Source organism: Gavialis gangeticus, unplaced genomic scaffold (genome assembly GCF_001723915.1).
Source record: "Gavialis gangeticus isolate Ggan-Ray unplaced genomic scaffold, GavGan_comp1, whole genome shotgun sequence".
Lineage (NCBI taxonomy): Eukaryota > Metazoa > Chordata > Crocodylia > Gavialidae > Gavialis > Gavialis gangeticus.
In genome coordinates, this window is record NW_017729012.1 from 207,983 (window position 1) to 223,020 (window position 15,038).

Here is a 15,038-nt window from a genome sequence, read left to right on the forward strand (position 1 = left end):
CGACAAGAATCAACTTGGATCTACTGCTTATTCCTCAGATATTTTGTGTGAACTCTGGGGCAAGCCAGTTCTTTTGCTTTAGTTCTTCAGCTGCTGAAGGAAGGGCAGGGGTGGTGAGGGAGATCTGTCAAAACTGTTGGACTCAGGAGTGTTCATATCTAGATAAAATACTGGTAAATACTGTACAGAGTGGACAGAAATGAATAATATGAAATAGCATGACCTCAGAAGCAGCACAGCCTTGATGCGATCTGAAGATCTGCTTAATAATTTTAAGTCTTCTGGTACCCTCCTTGATGAAGGATAAAGTCTCAGTGTCTTCCACTGAGGCAATGTTTGCCTTCAAGGGTTTATTAGTGTGGGACAAGATTACGCTCATCATGGGGCTGTGGCACTCTCCTTCCAAGTATGATACCAGTTGGGTGAGGTTCTAGGGCCTGGACAAATGATATGGTAGGTGGAAAGACCGCCTGCTTGTGCTGTTCTTCCTTCTTCATGCCCCACAATCTTTTGGTTCTTCTAGAATGTGGCTACTGCCGTCTTCCCCTGTGCCTAGGTTTTCATTGTCCTTTATAAACTGTGGAGGCAAGAAGGAAACCCAAGCCCCTCAAACCCGATTCTCCCCGGTAGGGTAGGAAGGTACCTAGGAATCTGACCCACGGGGGAAGGCTACCCAGCAAGGGCAAACATGCTTAAGTAGTTAACAGTTGATTCATTGTTAACTCCTAATGCTGGAGCTGATAGCCGTGTTGGGGCCGGCTCCGCGAAGCAGCAGCGGTCGAAGCGACGTGTCTTTCCGAGTGGCTTTAGCGCAGGGGCTCCAGTGCTGGCGGCCGCGTTGAGTCCGGCCGAGACCTCCTGCCCCGTTGTTGCGCGAGAAAGGGCGGCGGGAGCTGGGCGGGCAGGGCAGTCCTGAGCCGACGGGCAGAGAAGAGCCGGTTTCTGCGTTCTCGGCGCCGGGACTCGGAGACAGACACCGCGGAGCATCAGCGCCGCCTCTCACCTGTGTCTCGGCCCCGAGCACGGTGCGCATGGCCGGGCGGGGAGCTCTGGGCCCCGGCCGTCGCTCCCAGGGGCCGCCGGGGCTCCCGGTCCGAGCGCCACTGACGAGCCGCGTCGCCGGGCCGCGGGAGCCAACAGCCAGGGCCTGCGCGCAGGCTTTGCGTCGCGTCCCGTCCCGTCCCGTCCCGTCCCGTCCTGCCGCAGCCGCCCGCGGCCCTGCTGCGCCCGCGCGGGGCGGCGGCGAAGGCTCTGCGGACTCAGGACGCGCTTGGGGCTCGGGGTCGCTCCGGTCGATGTTACTGCCCGCCTCGCACTTGTCACCGCCTTATTGGGCACCTCCCTCCCCGGGCTGCTTCTCGCCCGCAGCCTCGCTCCCCGGGGGCAGGAGCGCGGCCAGGTGAGCGCTTCAGTCCCGCAGCGGCGGCCTAGCGCCCGAGAGGCGCGGGCGCGCCGCGGAAGTGCCCGGTGACAGACAGCGTGTGGAGGTGCCCCCGTGTCCGCGGCCGGGCAGCCTCCCTCCGGGTGTCCCGGGCGCGCCGAGTCAGGGGCTAACAGCTCGTGCGCAAGGGCACAGCCTGCCCGAGATGGAAAAACGATTATTGCAACAAGCACCCGTTTTCTGTTAGTCGGAAAGAAGTTTTCACCTGCAGCCCGGGCAGCCAAACCTGCGGGTCAGGGCCGGCAGGGGGCCCTGTGTGTGACAGGCGGCAGGTCGGGAGGGGGTCCAGCACAGCTGCAGGTAGGTCAGGGTAGGAAAGCAAAACAGCCAATTGGGCAGGGAAGGCAGGGCTGGGAGAAGAAACAGCAACAGACTGGGTATGGGAGGGGGATCAGAGTGGCACCTGGGGAGGGTGCAGAGCTGGGGTAATTTGTGGCACACCTGCCAAAAAAGTTGGCCCTCCACTGAATGATATCCAGATGCACCTGTTTGTTTTTCAGTAATAGCAGAGCAGCATCTGAAAAGTTATAAAACTATATGGGAAGAGGGCAAATCTTGAACTAAAGACTCCATAGAGAAAGAGTCCCCCTTTTCTTTTTACTCAGTAGGAAATAGAACATGGATTTATAATAAATAACACCTTCAACGTTTATTAACATTTTATTCATCATGTCTCTACAAAAATGTATTTGAAAATGTGCCTAAGTAAAACTTACTCCTCTTTTTCCAGATGAAATTGGCCTAAAATACTGTTTTGGGGGAACAAGTCATGGTAAAAAACAAATTTTCCAAGTATCCCCACTTCGGCATATCAATTTGGGAATCAAGGAAAGGATGCCTATAAAAATGTGTATCTTTAAATTAGTACACACTTTAAAAACACATTCATTTAAACAACTGCACAATGGTATACAATGCTGTGCCAGTCAAGTGTGTGTAATTATAGACTCTGCACTTAAAATAGTTTATTGAGAGAATAAATAAGGAATGTTTCCTTTACAATCATTTTTATACCCATACTACAATATTCTTTGGTATGTCAATTTTCTTACTTGGCAACAGTACAAGGCTTCAAAAAAAAAAAAAAAGAAATAGATTACTAGAATTTTGGTTGTAAACTAATTAAAATATTAGCTTGTCTATATTTTTCAAGTTTATATTTTCAAGATGTTAAATTTTAAAATATATAAAAAAAACAATTGCCTGGTTACTCAAAGCTATCCACTAAATTCAGTAAAGTTGGTTGTTCATGTTTGGGTTTTTTTACAAAGGTATTCTGTGTAGTGCTTGGAGTGAAAATAGTTTCCAGCTTGCAGTTTTACAGGCATGGGCCGTTTTCACTTTGCAGGTTTTAGTCCAAGTAATAAAGTTTCTGTAGGGAGGACCTTTTGTCTTTTTAGAGAATACAGAGTGTACTATAAGCAATCCTGAGTGGAGCCATTAACTAATATAAATTATATTAACAGTCTTTTAAGTTGCTGTGTATTACAACCCTTGAGCACAACGTATAAGAATTCTGCATGGAACCTTTGTTTTAAAAATATCCAAATGCGGATAAAATAATGGTAAAACAACATTTAAGTGTTGCTGTCTTCAAAAATTGGAATTGAAACTCTTGGGAGATTCTCCTACTCTCTAAAGGTCTTTAATTTAAGGTCTTTTCAAGGTGATGTGTTGCTTACTGTTGCGTTTCACTGTTTTCAGTGTAAAGGATGTGATTTTATTGGCAAGTACTTTATCAGTGTTTACATTTATTTTTGTTCTCAATTCTTTCTGGCAGATGGCTCAGTGTGTGACCAAGATAGAACTGTCTATATCCTGTGAGAATCTCCTTGACAAAGATGTTGGCTCAAAATCTGACCCTCTGTGCGTCTTACTCCAAAACATAGGAGATGATCAATGGGCAGAGGTAGTAATAATAATAATAATAATAATAATAATTTGTGATTTTTAATTTTCACATTCCTCTAGGGAATGGGACTTAGATTTTTTGGGTTTTTATTTAAATTATTATTATTACAATATGCTGTGCTCTGAGAGATTCCTGTGAGGTGAGCACTTTATATGGTGCTTCATTGGCTTTTTTTCTTTATATTTTACAGTTTCTAATAAAAAAGAAATAGAAAATTGACATAAGTTATTCATTAATACATGAGTAAGAATTGCAGAAAGGCCAGCAGAAGCCTATAGCAGTTGCTAGATTAAGCAGCCTAGATGTTGCATGCTTCCGTTACTGTCATATAGATCTGCAAGAAAATTGGGAGACAGGAAGACAGACTTGTATGTAACATGTGACTATTATGATTACCAGGAATCCTGGTTTTCTCTGTTTAGTAATCCCAAATTCTCTGATAAAAGAAAAAACATCCAAAATTGTTTGATTAAAACCCCCAAAATCTGCATTTTTCCACTTTGATTTGGTTTTTTTTTTATTGTAGGAAATCAGAGCTCCTCCTACCCCTTTCACTCACCAGGACTCAGGTCCCGCTTCAGCTCTTCCCCCTGCTGGTTTGTGGTCCTGAGCAGCCCAACCCATGCCATTGCCCCTCACTCCCAGCCCGCAGCCTCCTGGCCTTGCCCGGTGCCCATCACTCCCAAACCACAGCCCCCCATCCTCCCAGCCCTGCTGATGCACCAGCCTCCTGACCTGCAGCTTCCTGGCCCTGGTGGGGCCCTTCATTCCCAACCCATAGCTCCCCGCCCCTGCTGGTACCCCTCATTCCTGATCTGTGGCCCCCTGTCCCACTGCCAGAGGGTGCCCTCAGCTTCCCCCTGCCCTGGCCAGCCCTGTGAGACCCACAAGGCTACAGTGGAGGAAGGTGGTGGCAGGGGTCCTTCAAGGGTGGCAGGGAACTGTGTTCCTGGGCCACTGGGGACCAATGCCCATGCTTGCAGCTGGAGAACAGTGCCTGAGAGGGAGGGGGGGTGACCTTGGTCAGGCTGCCTGGTGCAGCATGGGAACCCCAGCCTAGGGCAAGGTGTTGCCACTGATATCCCTTACAGCAGCACTGTACCTCGGACCCCCCTGCCCTGCTGCAGGTCTGGTGCCTGAACACCTCTCCCCAGCACTGGCAGGCACCCACAGGCACACAGACTCCCACACACTGCACACGCACACACACTTCACACACCCTCTACACACCCCTGCCACACACACATGCCCCACACAAAGCCACCCAGACAGTCCTCAAGCCCTGACCCTCTAACTCTCTCCTGTTCCATAGACTTACCTGTATCCAGCTGCTAGGGCTGCTCCCACCACCCTGCCTGGAACTCTGCCAGCCTGCAAGGGGAACCTGTGGTTTCCTGCTTCAAAGGGAAAAATCCGCATCTTCCTCCTTCAAAGGGAAGAAAATCCACGTTTTTCTGCATTTTTCCACAGGAAAAGGAAAACCTAGGTCCCTTATGATTACCTAAATTTATCATCTATCTCTCTCTTTCTTCACAGCTGGATCGAACTGAGAGGGTAAAGAACTGCCAAAAACCTGAATTCTCCAAGAAGCTGTTCATTGATTATTACTTTGAGAAAGTACAAAAAATAAAGTTTGGCGTGTATGATATTGATAATAAGTCCTTTGATTTAAATGATGATGATTATCTTGGAGGGACTGAGTGTTCATTGGGACAGGTACTTGTAAAAATACTAGATCAATTAGCATGCAAAATGGGGTTAAATGTATGTTTAATTGTGTAACTGAGAGAAGGAACTGAGGCGTCAAGAGCTTTGTTTGATGTGCTTAAATATTAAAATACCTGCTTCCTTAGGCTAATCTGTTCCATCAAAAAGCAGCATGCCAGCACTAAAGCTGCCCAGAAATACTGATTCTTTGAGTTTGGGCTTCCACAGTTTCCAGCTCTAGGGCAGACAGTCATGCCTTAGCTTCTAAACTCTGCCCTGGAACCCTAAACCTTGAAGATCTTGGTTGTAATAGAGGATCACTGGTGGCTCTGCAGTAGGGAGCCTGGAAGCTCTGAGAACTCTAGCTGGAGCCAGGGCTCTCAGAGCTAACAAGCTCCTCTTTGCAGAGCCATGACTTGTAGTCTGGGTCCTTCAGCAGTCTTCAATACAGGGGCAGCCCTAGCTCCCAAAAGCCTGTTTTGCTCTGTGAAACTAGTGTTCTAATCAATTTCACTAAGGTTAGTGTAGTTTGTGAAACCAAGTGTCAGTTTCACTGTATAGTGGCACAGTTTGAGAAGCTGTGTCATTTTCCAGTGTTTCTGAAACACAGTTTTCCCATTGTTTTCAGTTTGTTTGGAACTTTGAAAATGCCGATTTTGTCTGATTTGTACTGAAATTAAATTTTGCAAACATAAATGTTTTGGACTAGGAATACTGCTATTCAGTCGTCCATAACCATTAAGTTTAGTCTGAGATGGCATAGAGTTCTTCCAGTTCTGGTATTCTAAAAATAATGCCATCAGAAATGTAGTATGTCTTGCTTTCCATTTAGAATATTATTTTCAAATATGCCTTTGGGGCATTTGTACTGCCTGCATCTGACTTCTCTCCTTCAGTATAGGACCTTTTGAGCCATGACCACAGCAGTTTTGTTGCTGGCTCTTATGTCCTCTAAAATGAGATGTCCTGGTTGGTCATCTCTGACTAACTGAAAGATCCATTCAGTTCTTAAACATAAATAACTTTTCTTTGTAGTGTGGTCAAAAACTTTCTTTTAGTGTGAAAATGTCCTGTTATTTGTCTCAACCCAAAGTATTTTGTTGCTTTGTTTTCAAATTGGGTTTTTCTTTTTCTTTTTTACTGTTTTAGCTGAACTTGCAAGTGCCTGTATTCAATTTTGTCAACTGTCTCTTTTTAATTTTTTGACTACATCCATTCAAAATTAAAAATCTCAGGGGAAGTTCTAGAGATTGGCAGGCAAAACTGCTTTGATTTTGAAGAAAATAGGGAAATGCTTGGAACCCTGCTTAGTAGAGCCACATTTGTAATTGTGTAGACATTAAGGATCTGAAGGATGGTTCCTATTAACACCTTCCAACATTGCACCCTCATCTTGTTGCTTGTCCTTCCAGTACAGTTTTATATGTTGCCATCCTCCATGAATTGCATGCTGTAACAATAGAGGTGCATGGAAGAGGAGGCACACATAGGTCTGATCTATAATTACTCTGGTAACAGAAGTTCTGGTGGTAGATAGCAACTGCCACTGCCAGGCCACCAGTCCATATAGGTGCACTAGTGCTTCTGGTAATTCCATTCAGGAACCTTACTACCAGGGTGTGAAGTGCACTGGAATTCTGGCAAGTTACATAGTGCGGCCCAGGCCATTGTTCCTAAAATTCATCCCCCTCCATTCCATCCACTGCAGTGGCAGAGAGGCACAAGTACTGGTGAGGGAAGGAAGGCCTCCCGTTTGCCCTCCCCACCTGTGCTGCCTCCATGCTGCTGCCCAACCTTCCTCACCACTTACTTTATCCAGTGGCTCTGGATTCAGCTCCAGCCTAGGGTACAGAGCACATGATGGCTCCAGTCCTGGCCAGGGAGCTGCAGTGGCAGCAGCTTCGGCCCTGGCTAAGCAGCAGCCCTGACCCATTCTCCCATGTGATTCTTTGACCCATGCTGCTGCCCAATTCCCAGGCCTGTGCCCCTGGCCCCGTCCCTGCCACAGCTGCTGCTGACTCCATGATTGCTCACTCCAGGCAGCAGCAAGGGTGGTACCTCTGGCTCCAGCCCTATGATAGGCTCCAGCTCATTGGCCTGGGGTAGAGGAACAACCACTTGCCCTAGGTTAGTATTTAAATCCAAGACATTCCACCCCCTCCCATGTTGAATAGGGATTCACATAAATATGGTAGGTATTCACATAAATCTGGTATCTTCCCACATCTAAAATTTCTTGAAAACTTATTGTAAAATCTCTTTTGGTGTCAATGGGAGGCAAAAATTAGAGGTGAAGGATTAAATTGGGATCTTGCCAATAGATATTAGAACTGGAATACAGAAACCTCATAATGCAAAGTTTTATAATAAAATTTTTGAAAGGACTCAAGGCATTTAGAAGCTTTATCATATGGAAGTCAGGCTTTGAAGTCGAGTAATTTTGAGAATTTTACCCTTGGATTGAAACCATGTTAACTCCATATTTCTGTATGACTGTCATTTGGCTTTAGATTGTGTCAAGTAAAAGACTCACTCGACCTTTGGAATTAAAAAAAGGAAAACCAGCTGGTAAAGGCACCATTATGGTAAATATCATCATCTTTTCTTTGTGTGTAGACTTATTTTACTGCTTACTTTCACTTAAATTGATTTGAACAAATTAATCTGAAAATTCCAGCATTCATATTAGCATTGCTAAACTGCATCACTTGAATTACCTGTAGTGTTCAAGCGAAGTGGCTGTTTGAGATATATTATGCAAAGTCCTTTTCATGTGCATTAGTAATCAATTTGCCTTTAAATTCCTATAATACAGATTTCAGCAGCAGAGATTAAGGACACCAGAGTTGTAAATCTTGAGATTGAAGCACGGAGTTTGGACAAAAAGGTAATGACTCATATGCAGTCTTACATATTTTAATAGATACAGTTAGGACTTGCAATGAGGTGGAATTTAGGCCTCCTGTGTACAAGTTTGTGTTCAGATACTGGTTATAAACAGGAATATGACCCAGCTGTGCAGGGCAGGTGGTGGTGATGCTGGGAGAGGTGGTTCTGGGGAATTTTGGGGTGGCTGTAGCCTCCCGCATAGCACCACCCCTGCTCGGGGCACTCTGCTCTGCTGCCTTTCCCTGAGGAGCCCTGCACTGACCACACATCCCCTGCCCACCCCGCAGCAGGGGGCTCCCAAGGGAAAGGCAGCAGAGCAGATTGCCCCAAGCAGGAGCGATGCTAGAGGAGCACTTGGGGGCCTATAGCCACCCCAAAATTTCCCATAGCCACCCCTCCCAGTGCCGCTGCTGCCCACCCCACACAGAGAAACCTGCCCTACCCCCACCTGCTCTGAGCCCAGCCCCCCAACTGGGAAGAGCCTGGCACAGCCCCTGGCCCCAAGCCCACAGCAGGCAGCCCACTCTCATCCCTCGCAGAAATCCTGGGGGGGGCACATGCCCCTGATGCTTCCCCTGGGGGTGCGCTCAGCGGTAGCCAACCCCCCCCGATGAACCACCCACTGCTCCATCCTGCTTCCAGCCCCAGGGTTCTCTTCACCACCCCAGCTGGGCAGCGCCTGCTCCTGCCCCTGCCCCACTCCTTTCCTTACCATGAGGGCCTTCATCAGCCCCCCCACGCCTCTTCCCCCTGACAGACTTACCGGCAGGACACTGCTCTCCAAGTTTCTGGGCCGCATTCTTGGCCTCATGCATGGATGTAGTCTTTCTAGACTTCAGCAAGGCCTTTGACACCATCTCCCACCCCATCCTCATTAAAAAGTAGGCGACTGTGGCATTGATGCGTACACAGTCAGATGGATTGCAGATTGGCTGAAGGGTTGTACTCAGAGGGTGGTGGTGGACGGGTCATATTCGACCTGGGGGGAAGTGGGCAGTGGAGTCCCCCAGGGCTCGGTCCTGGGACCTGCGCTGTTCAATTTCTTCATCAGCGATTTAGACAATGGGGTGAAGTACAACCTGTTTAAATTTGCTGATGATACCAAAATTTGGGGTGAGGTGAGCACGCTAGTAGGGAGGGAAAGATTGCAACAAGACCTGGATAGGTTACAGGAGTGGGCTGACATAAACAGGATGCGTTTCAATACTGACAAGTGCAGGGTGCTGCACTTAGGCAGTAAAAACCAGCAGCACACTTATAGAATGGGAAACCCCCTTCTTGAGAGCACGGAGGCAGAAAGGGATCTTGGAGTCATTATTGACTCCAAGATGAACATGGGCCGACAATGCGAGGTCACGGTTGGCAGGGCTAACCAGACCTTGTCGTGCATCCACAGGTGAATCTCAAGTAGGGCCAAGGAGGTGATCCTCCCCCTCTACACAACACTGGTCAGGCCACAGCTGGAGTACTGCGTCCAGTTCTGTGCGCCCCATTTCAGGAGGGATGTGGACAACATTGAAAGGGTCCAGAGGAGGGCCACCCGCATGATCCGGGGACTACAGGGCAGACCCTACATTGAAAGGCTGCAGGACCTAAATCTGTTCAGCCTTCACAAGAGAAGGCTGAGGGGGGACCTGGTGACTGTCTGTAAACTCACTAGGGGGGACCAGAAGGGTTTAGGGGAGACACTGTTTCCCCTAGCCCCCCCTGGCATGACAAGGAACAATGGACACAAAATATTAGAGAGTAGGTTTAGATTAGACATCCGCAAGAACTACTTCACAGTTAGGGTGGCTAGGAGCTGGAACCAACTTCCTAGGGAAGTGGTGCTGGCTCCTACTGTGGGGATCTTTAAGAAGAGGCTTGATGACTACCTGGCTGGACTCATTTGAGTCCAGTCTTTTCTCCCGCCCAGGCGGGGGGTCGGACCTGAAGATCTATAAGGTCCCTTCCGACCCTACTTCTATGATTCTATGCTGCAGCTGCGCACATGCATGCAGCATTTATTGGTAACGTTATTGGCCAAAAAAAGCCGGCTGCCAGTAATGTTAATTTTCCTGTTATCAGTGCTGATCTGATATGTAACTGATAAATCAGTGCACCTTTATTAAAAACCATTGCGTAATCTATTAAAACTTGCTTAACAGGCATATCTCAAGTAGATTTGGTGCAGTATGTAGCTTCTTGCTGGTCTTGGCAGGAAAAGGAATGTTGGTTCATTTATAACTATTTGTTATAATTGAAAGCATTTATAGTGCAATTAAAGTGTTTCTTGTTCCATAAGTAGTAGTCTCCCCATATGTTAAAGTGAATAAATGACATGATAATATACCAAACAAGCCCCAAAGATGTTCCACATTTGTGGCCCATTTGTATTGCACCTTAAATTGAACATGTGGCATATTGGGGCTAATCCTTGATAGTTCCTTACCTGATGCTCAGCTGGGTGTCAGGACCCAGCATTGGTCAGCCCCAGGGTCTGGGACAAGCTGCCTCTGGTGTGATCAGTGGGGTTGAGTTGGGGGCACCCTAGGGTCCTGGATGCAGCTGCTCCCCACCTAGTCCCTAGAGGCAGATGAGGGGTGGCTGCCATAAGCCCAGCTTTGGGTCATCTAACCCAACCCCCTGCTCAGGACAGGATCATCCCTATCTAAACCATTCTAGACCAGCGTTTGGCTTAACCAGTTCATAAAATTGTATGAGCAACTGTCTAGTAGAAATACCAGGCATTATGCCTGTGGAAACATCAAAAAACAGTCTAACTTGTCACAAGTAAAGTAGGGGGACAAAGGAACTGTCAATATCTTGTCACTGCAAAGGTAGGAAGTAGGTTGTTAAAATACTTGAGCAAAGTTGCAATAGTCCAGGCTATAGAGGAGGAGGTTGCATAAGTCAAGGTGCTAGATAGGGGCCTGGACAAGAGTTTAATAGGGGTGCACCAATAAAGATTTTCTTGGCCAATACTGATACCCAATTATTAACCAGCTATATCTGATAACTGATTTACAGCAATGCATCCGGGCAGTGTGGAGAACAGCTCCCTGCAGGTATATCTGTGGAGGGGAAGGGGCATGGAGTGGTGAGAAGATCAAGGCCCCCATGTTGAGGGATAGAGTGGGACAGGGGCTGGCGCTGGGGGCACTGCTCAGCCAGGGTGCTGCATGTGTCACAGGGCTGAGGTGGGGAGCAGGATAGAGCCACAGACAGCTCGTACAGGCAATCAGTGTCCTGGCACTTAAAAATGGCAGCAGGGCACTTTAACTAAAGTTCATTGAATGAGCTATAGTTTAAGTGCTGCCGCCACCACCATTTTTAAGCCCAAGGATGTTTTTAAGTGGAGCAGAGCTGAGTGGGGCAAGGCTGAATGCAGACTGCCCAGTGTGGGCTCAGGGCTTTCTGCTCTGCTGCCTTTGCCCCAGGGGCCCCATGCCAGCTGTGCATCCCCTGCCTGCCTGGCAGCAAGAGGCACAACTTGCTGCCCCCCATGTGGCCAGTGTGGGGCTCCCAAGAGAAAGGCAGCTGAGTGGAGAGCTCTGAGCCAGCAGCCTGCATCCACCCCATGCACAAATCTAGAGGGGCACATGCCCCCCCACCCATGCCTCCTCCAGGGGGTGTGCGCAGTGGCAGGGAGCTGCCCTCCTCTCCCCCCACCCCGGGGAGCTGACCTCCTCTCCCCCGCTCCCTGGACAAGCTGCTCGTGGCTCCATCCTACTCCCTGCCCTGGCCTTGGATCCCTTGCACCGCCCTTGCTGAGTAACGCCCCTAGCCCCTGCCCCACTCACTCCCTCACCATGAGGGCCTCAATCTTCCTCCCACATACCCCTTCCCCTCCACAGATGTACCTGCAAGGAGCTGCTCTCCACACTGCCTGGCTTCATTCCTGGCCACATGCATGTGCGCACCCCCTGCATTTTGCTCCCTGCAGCCCCAAGCAGGACTGCCCTTGCTGCCCACCTGCAACGGAAAGTCTGCCATTTCCTGAGGAAACCCAAGCATATGGGGGCCCCAGCCCCATTGGTGAGAGAGAACTCAGGCGTCTGGGGGCCCTGGCCAGAAGGCATAATTAATTATATTCATCAGTGAACATTATTGGCTACACCAGCCAAGGAAAGCCGATAATGTAAATTTCCCTTTTGTCAGTGGTGATATGCAGATCTTTGAAATGTTGTCCCAAGCCAGAGATTCCCAACCAGGGTATCAGTACCATGGGATCCTTTTAAGTGTGCCACTTGTGCATGATTCGCAAAATCAATGCAGAGATTTCAAATAGGAATCCATAGTGGCAAAGCCATTTTGAGCTGTTGTGGTCTTTCTGAGATCTTTGCATCAGACAAATTGCTCTATTATCTTTCTGTTATCAAAAGTGAATGAAAGCTAAGAGCTGGCATTTTCTGAGGGGTGATAAGGCACTGAGTTGAGATGACAGCTAGCATGTAAGCTTAAAGGGCATGAGGAAGAGTCTGTTGGAATCTGTTGTATTTGATGTTTCTGAAAATTCAGCAAACGGAAAAAGAGGAAAACAAAAGACATTTTTAAAAAGTGGGGGTAACATAGTGTATATGTTTATAGCAGTTACTTTATCATAGTCCTTCATTAGTTGGGTAAAGCTTGAGGGGTTGATTACTACAACTGTGTTGCTGTTTACAGGATTTCTTGGGCAAATCAGATCCATTTTTGGAGTTTTACAAACAGAGTGACAGTGGACCATGGCAGCTTGTTTACAGATCAGAGGTAGAACTTTTACAGTGATCCAAAGATTTCTTGCATTTTTCAGTTGTTTTCATTGCATGTAATGAAAGAATAATGTGTGTGATTATAAGGGATCAGAATATTGCTGTGTATTTAGAGAAGTTGGTTTTAACTAAATTAATGCTAATTTGCACTTCAAATAGCATGTTTTGTCTGCAAGGTTTCCAAAATATTTTCCAGATAAAGCCCAGGAGAGTTATGATCTATGACACTTTTCAACAGTGGAAAATCTTTAAGAGCCGTAAGTTAGGACTTTGTTTACTGTGAAAAAAGCACGACATTCCCTAACACAGCATTGATTTAATGCTGACTTAGAAGAAAAAGTGGCACCTACTGAGCTATAGATTCTTATTTCCTGAAATACTTTATGTTTTACTTTATTTCTCTTTCAGGTATTAATTAGGTCCAGCTTTTGTTGGTATGTAAAATCATCTGATAGGTTCATAGCCCGAGATGCTTATGCCCATTGCTCAAATTGCCTCCAGTAGGTTTACACCACTAGTTCAGAAACCTTGGTTCTTACATTCTTAAATTTTTTAATGTTTTCCATGAGACATCTGTCATATAAGATAATTAATAATATTTTTTTCCTTGAAGGTGATTAAGAACAATACAAATCCATGCTGGAGGAGGTTTAGTGTTCCCTTGCATACATTCTGTGGTGGGGACTTCAGCAAGCCAATCAAGGTAAACTCCATGACAACTCTTGAATGACTAAGCTTACTTTTCTTAGTCCTTTGCTATTGGAAGTCCCAGTCTCCAGGTTTATATTATCTGTTTGGTTATTTATAACAGTTCTTTACAATCTTAAATATTAGCAAGTTACCATATTTCTATTAAATACAAAAACTTTGTTAATATAATATGAGCTGTCAAATTTAAATCAAGAAATGCAAAAGAGAGTTTCTGTTACTTTTTAATGACAGTTCTATGGCAAGAATTAGCAGGTATTTTAATAATTTTTGCACTGTGCTCATATGAATTTTTAATAGATTGTACATTTTATTTTCCTACCCACTTCTATTTAAAAAGTAATGGACATGCTCATCAGTGCTGAAACTAGTACGATTGATGGTGATGAAGAATGAACCTTAGTGCCATCTTCAGTTTAATCCATTTGTATAGATAAGGGATCTTTCCTTATTGCCACCTTGAGTTGGTGTTCTTCTGATTTGGTTTTGAGTCTAGATTCTGCCCTAGAGGTCCTACATATAATAAATTACTTCTTTCTGACTTAGAGCTATTAACAGGTCACCACTTACTGTGGCAGTTTTCTGTATCTCAAAATATATGACAGTTATATGTACTTAATTCATTGAAATCTGTTTTCTTACATGGAAGTCAACAACATCCCTCTTCCACATTAAATGCCTTCAAAGACACATGCTGTTCTAGTTAAACTAGGCCGTTATCCTGTCAACAACTCCCCAACAATTTTTTCCTGTTTCATCTTTTCCAAGTGGAAACCTCATTGTGGGAATCTTTTATTAAAGGTTTAACAAAAAAGCATTCATGCTTTTCTGTGTGCATGTGTATCAGGATAAATTCAAAGAATTCTTGAGATTTGTTAATTTTTAAATAAACGTTCAAATGTGGCCTGGGGTGTTAAGTACGTGATAAAAAATTTAAAGTGATAACTTCATGGGATTCATTACTGGGAAAATGACTAAAACTTAAAATGACTCCTCTTGGTCTAGGAGAGCAGATATGATGAGGCTATTTGAAAGGTGTTTGTGTTTGCCCAGTTGAAAATAATTTTTTAAAATTTTCTGTGCTTTGTAAGTAGGGAATAGTTTTAGGTATTTTGTGACATGAGAGAGTAGGGGGTTATTATGCTGACAGCTTCATTTTACAGTGGTAGTTCATGTTCACTTCGGCACAAATACATTTTAATAATAATGCTTTTCACTAAGTGCTACAGAGCTCAAAATATGTAGACACTTAGTCCTCCTCACACACTTGGGAAGCAGGGAAGTAGTATTCTCTGCTTACAAATAGGGAAGTGAGTCAGAGGTGATTCTGGGTGTAGGAAAGAAATAACAATTGAAATGTTTCAAAGGGACAGCTATACAAATGTATGTGCCTTTTGAAAACTTTCAAGAGTAGCTGAAGAATGCAAGAGTACCTCTTTAAATGAACTGATATTTTGAAGCATTTAACTTTTTATTACTTGTGCATAGGGACTGGGGGGAAGACCCTGCCAGCTCTCCAGCTGCTGGGTTCCACTCTGGGTCCTAGGGCACTGCTAGGTGCCTACTAGGACCCCTGTCTATGTCAGACCCTCAATTACCCCTGCTGCTACTGGAGCTAGAGCTGGACTTACTTACCCTCTTTCCCCAC

The 15,038-nt window shown here is 46.0% G+C and overlaps 1 protein-coding gene across 5 annotated transcripts in view; it reads left to right on the forward strand.

Annotated features, from left to right (window-relative positions):
• The window catches only part of CPNE1 (copine 1), a 106,775-nt gene that overhangs the window by 50,035 nt on the left and 41,702 nt on the right, over positions 1 to 15,038 (forward strand). For 3 of the 5 annotated variants that reach the window (XM_019510999.1, XM_019510998.1, XM_019510995.1), the window contains exons 1-6: positions 3,181 to 3,350; positions 4,890 to 5,069; positions 7,571 to 7,645; positions 7,876 to 7,947; positions 12,597 to 12,680; positions 13,296 to 13,385. In XM_019510999.1, coding sequence (XP_019366544.1) covers positions 3,222 to 3,350; positions 4,890 to 5,069; positions 7,571 to 7,645; positions 7,876 to 7,947; positions 12,597 to 12,680; positions 13,296 to 13,385 — 630 coding nt within the window. In that variant the 5' untranslated portion in view covers positions 3,181 to 3,221. Of the gene's footprint in view, positions 1 to 3,180; positions 3,351 to 4,889; positions 5,070 to 7,570; positions 7,646 to 7,875; positions 7,948 to 12,596; positions 12,681 to 13,295; positions 13,386 to 15,038 lie in introns of those variants that run through there. The other 2 variants (XM_019510996.1, XM_019510997.1) reach the window with 1 other exon arrangement.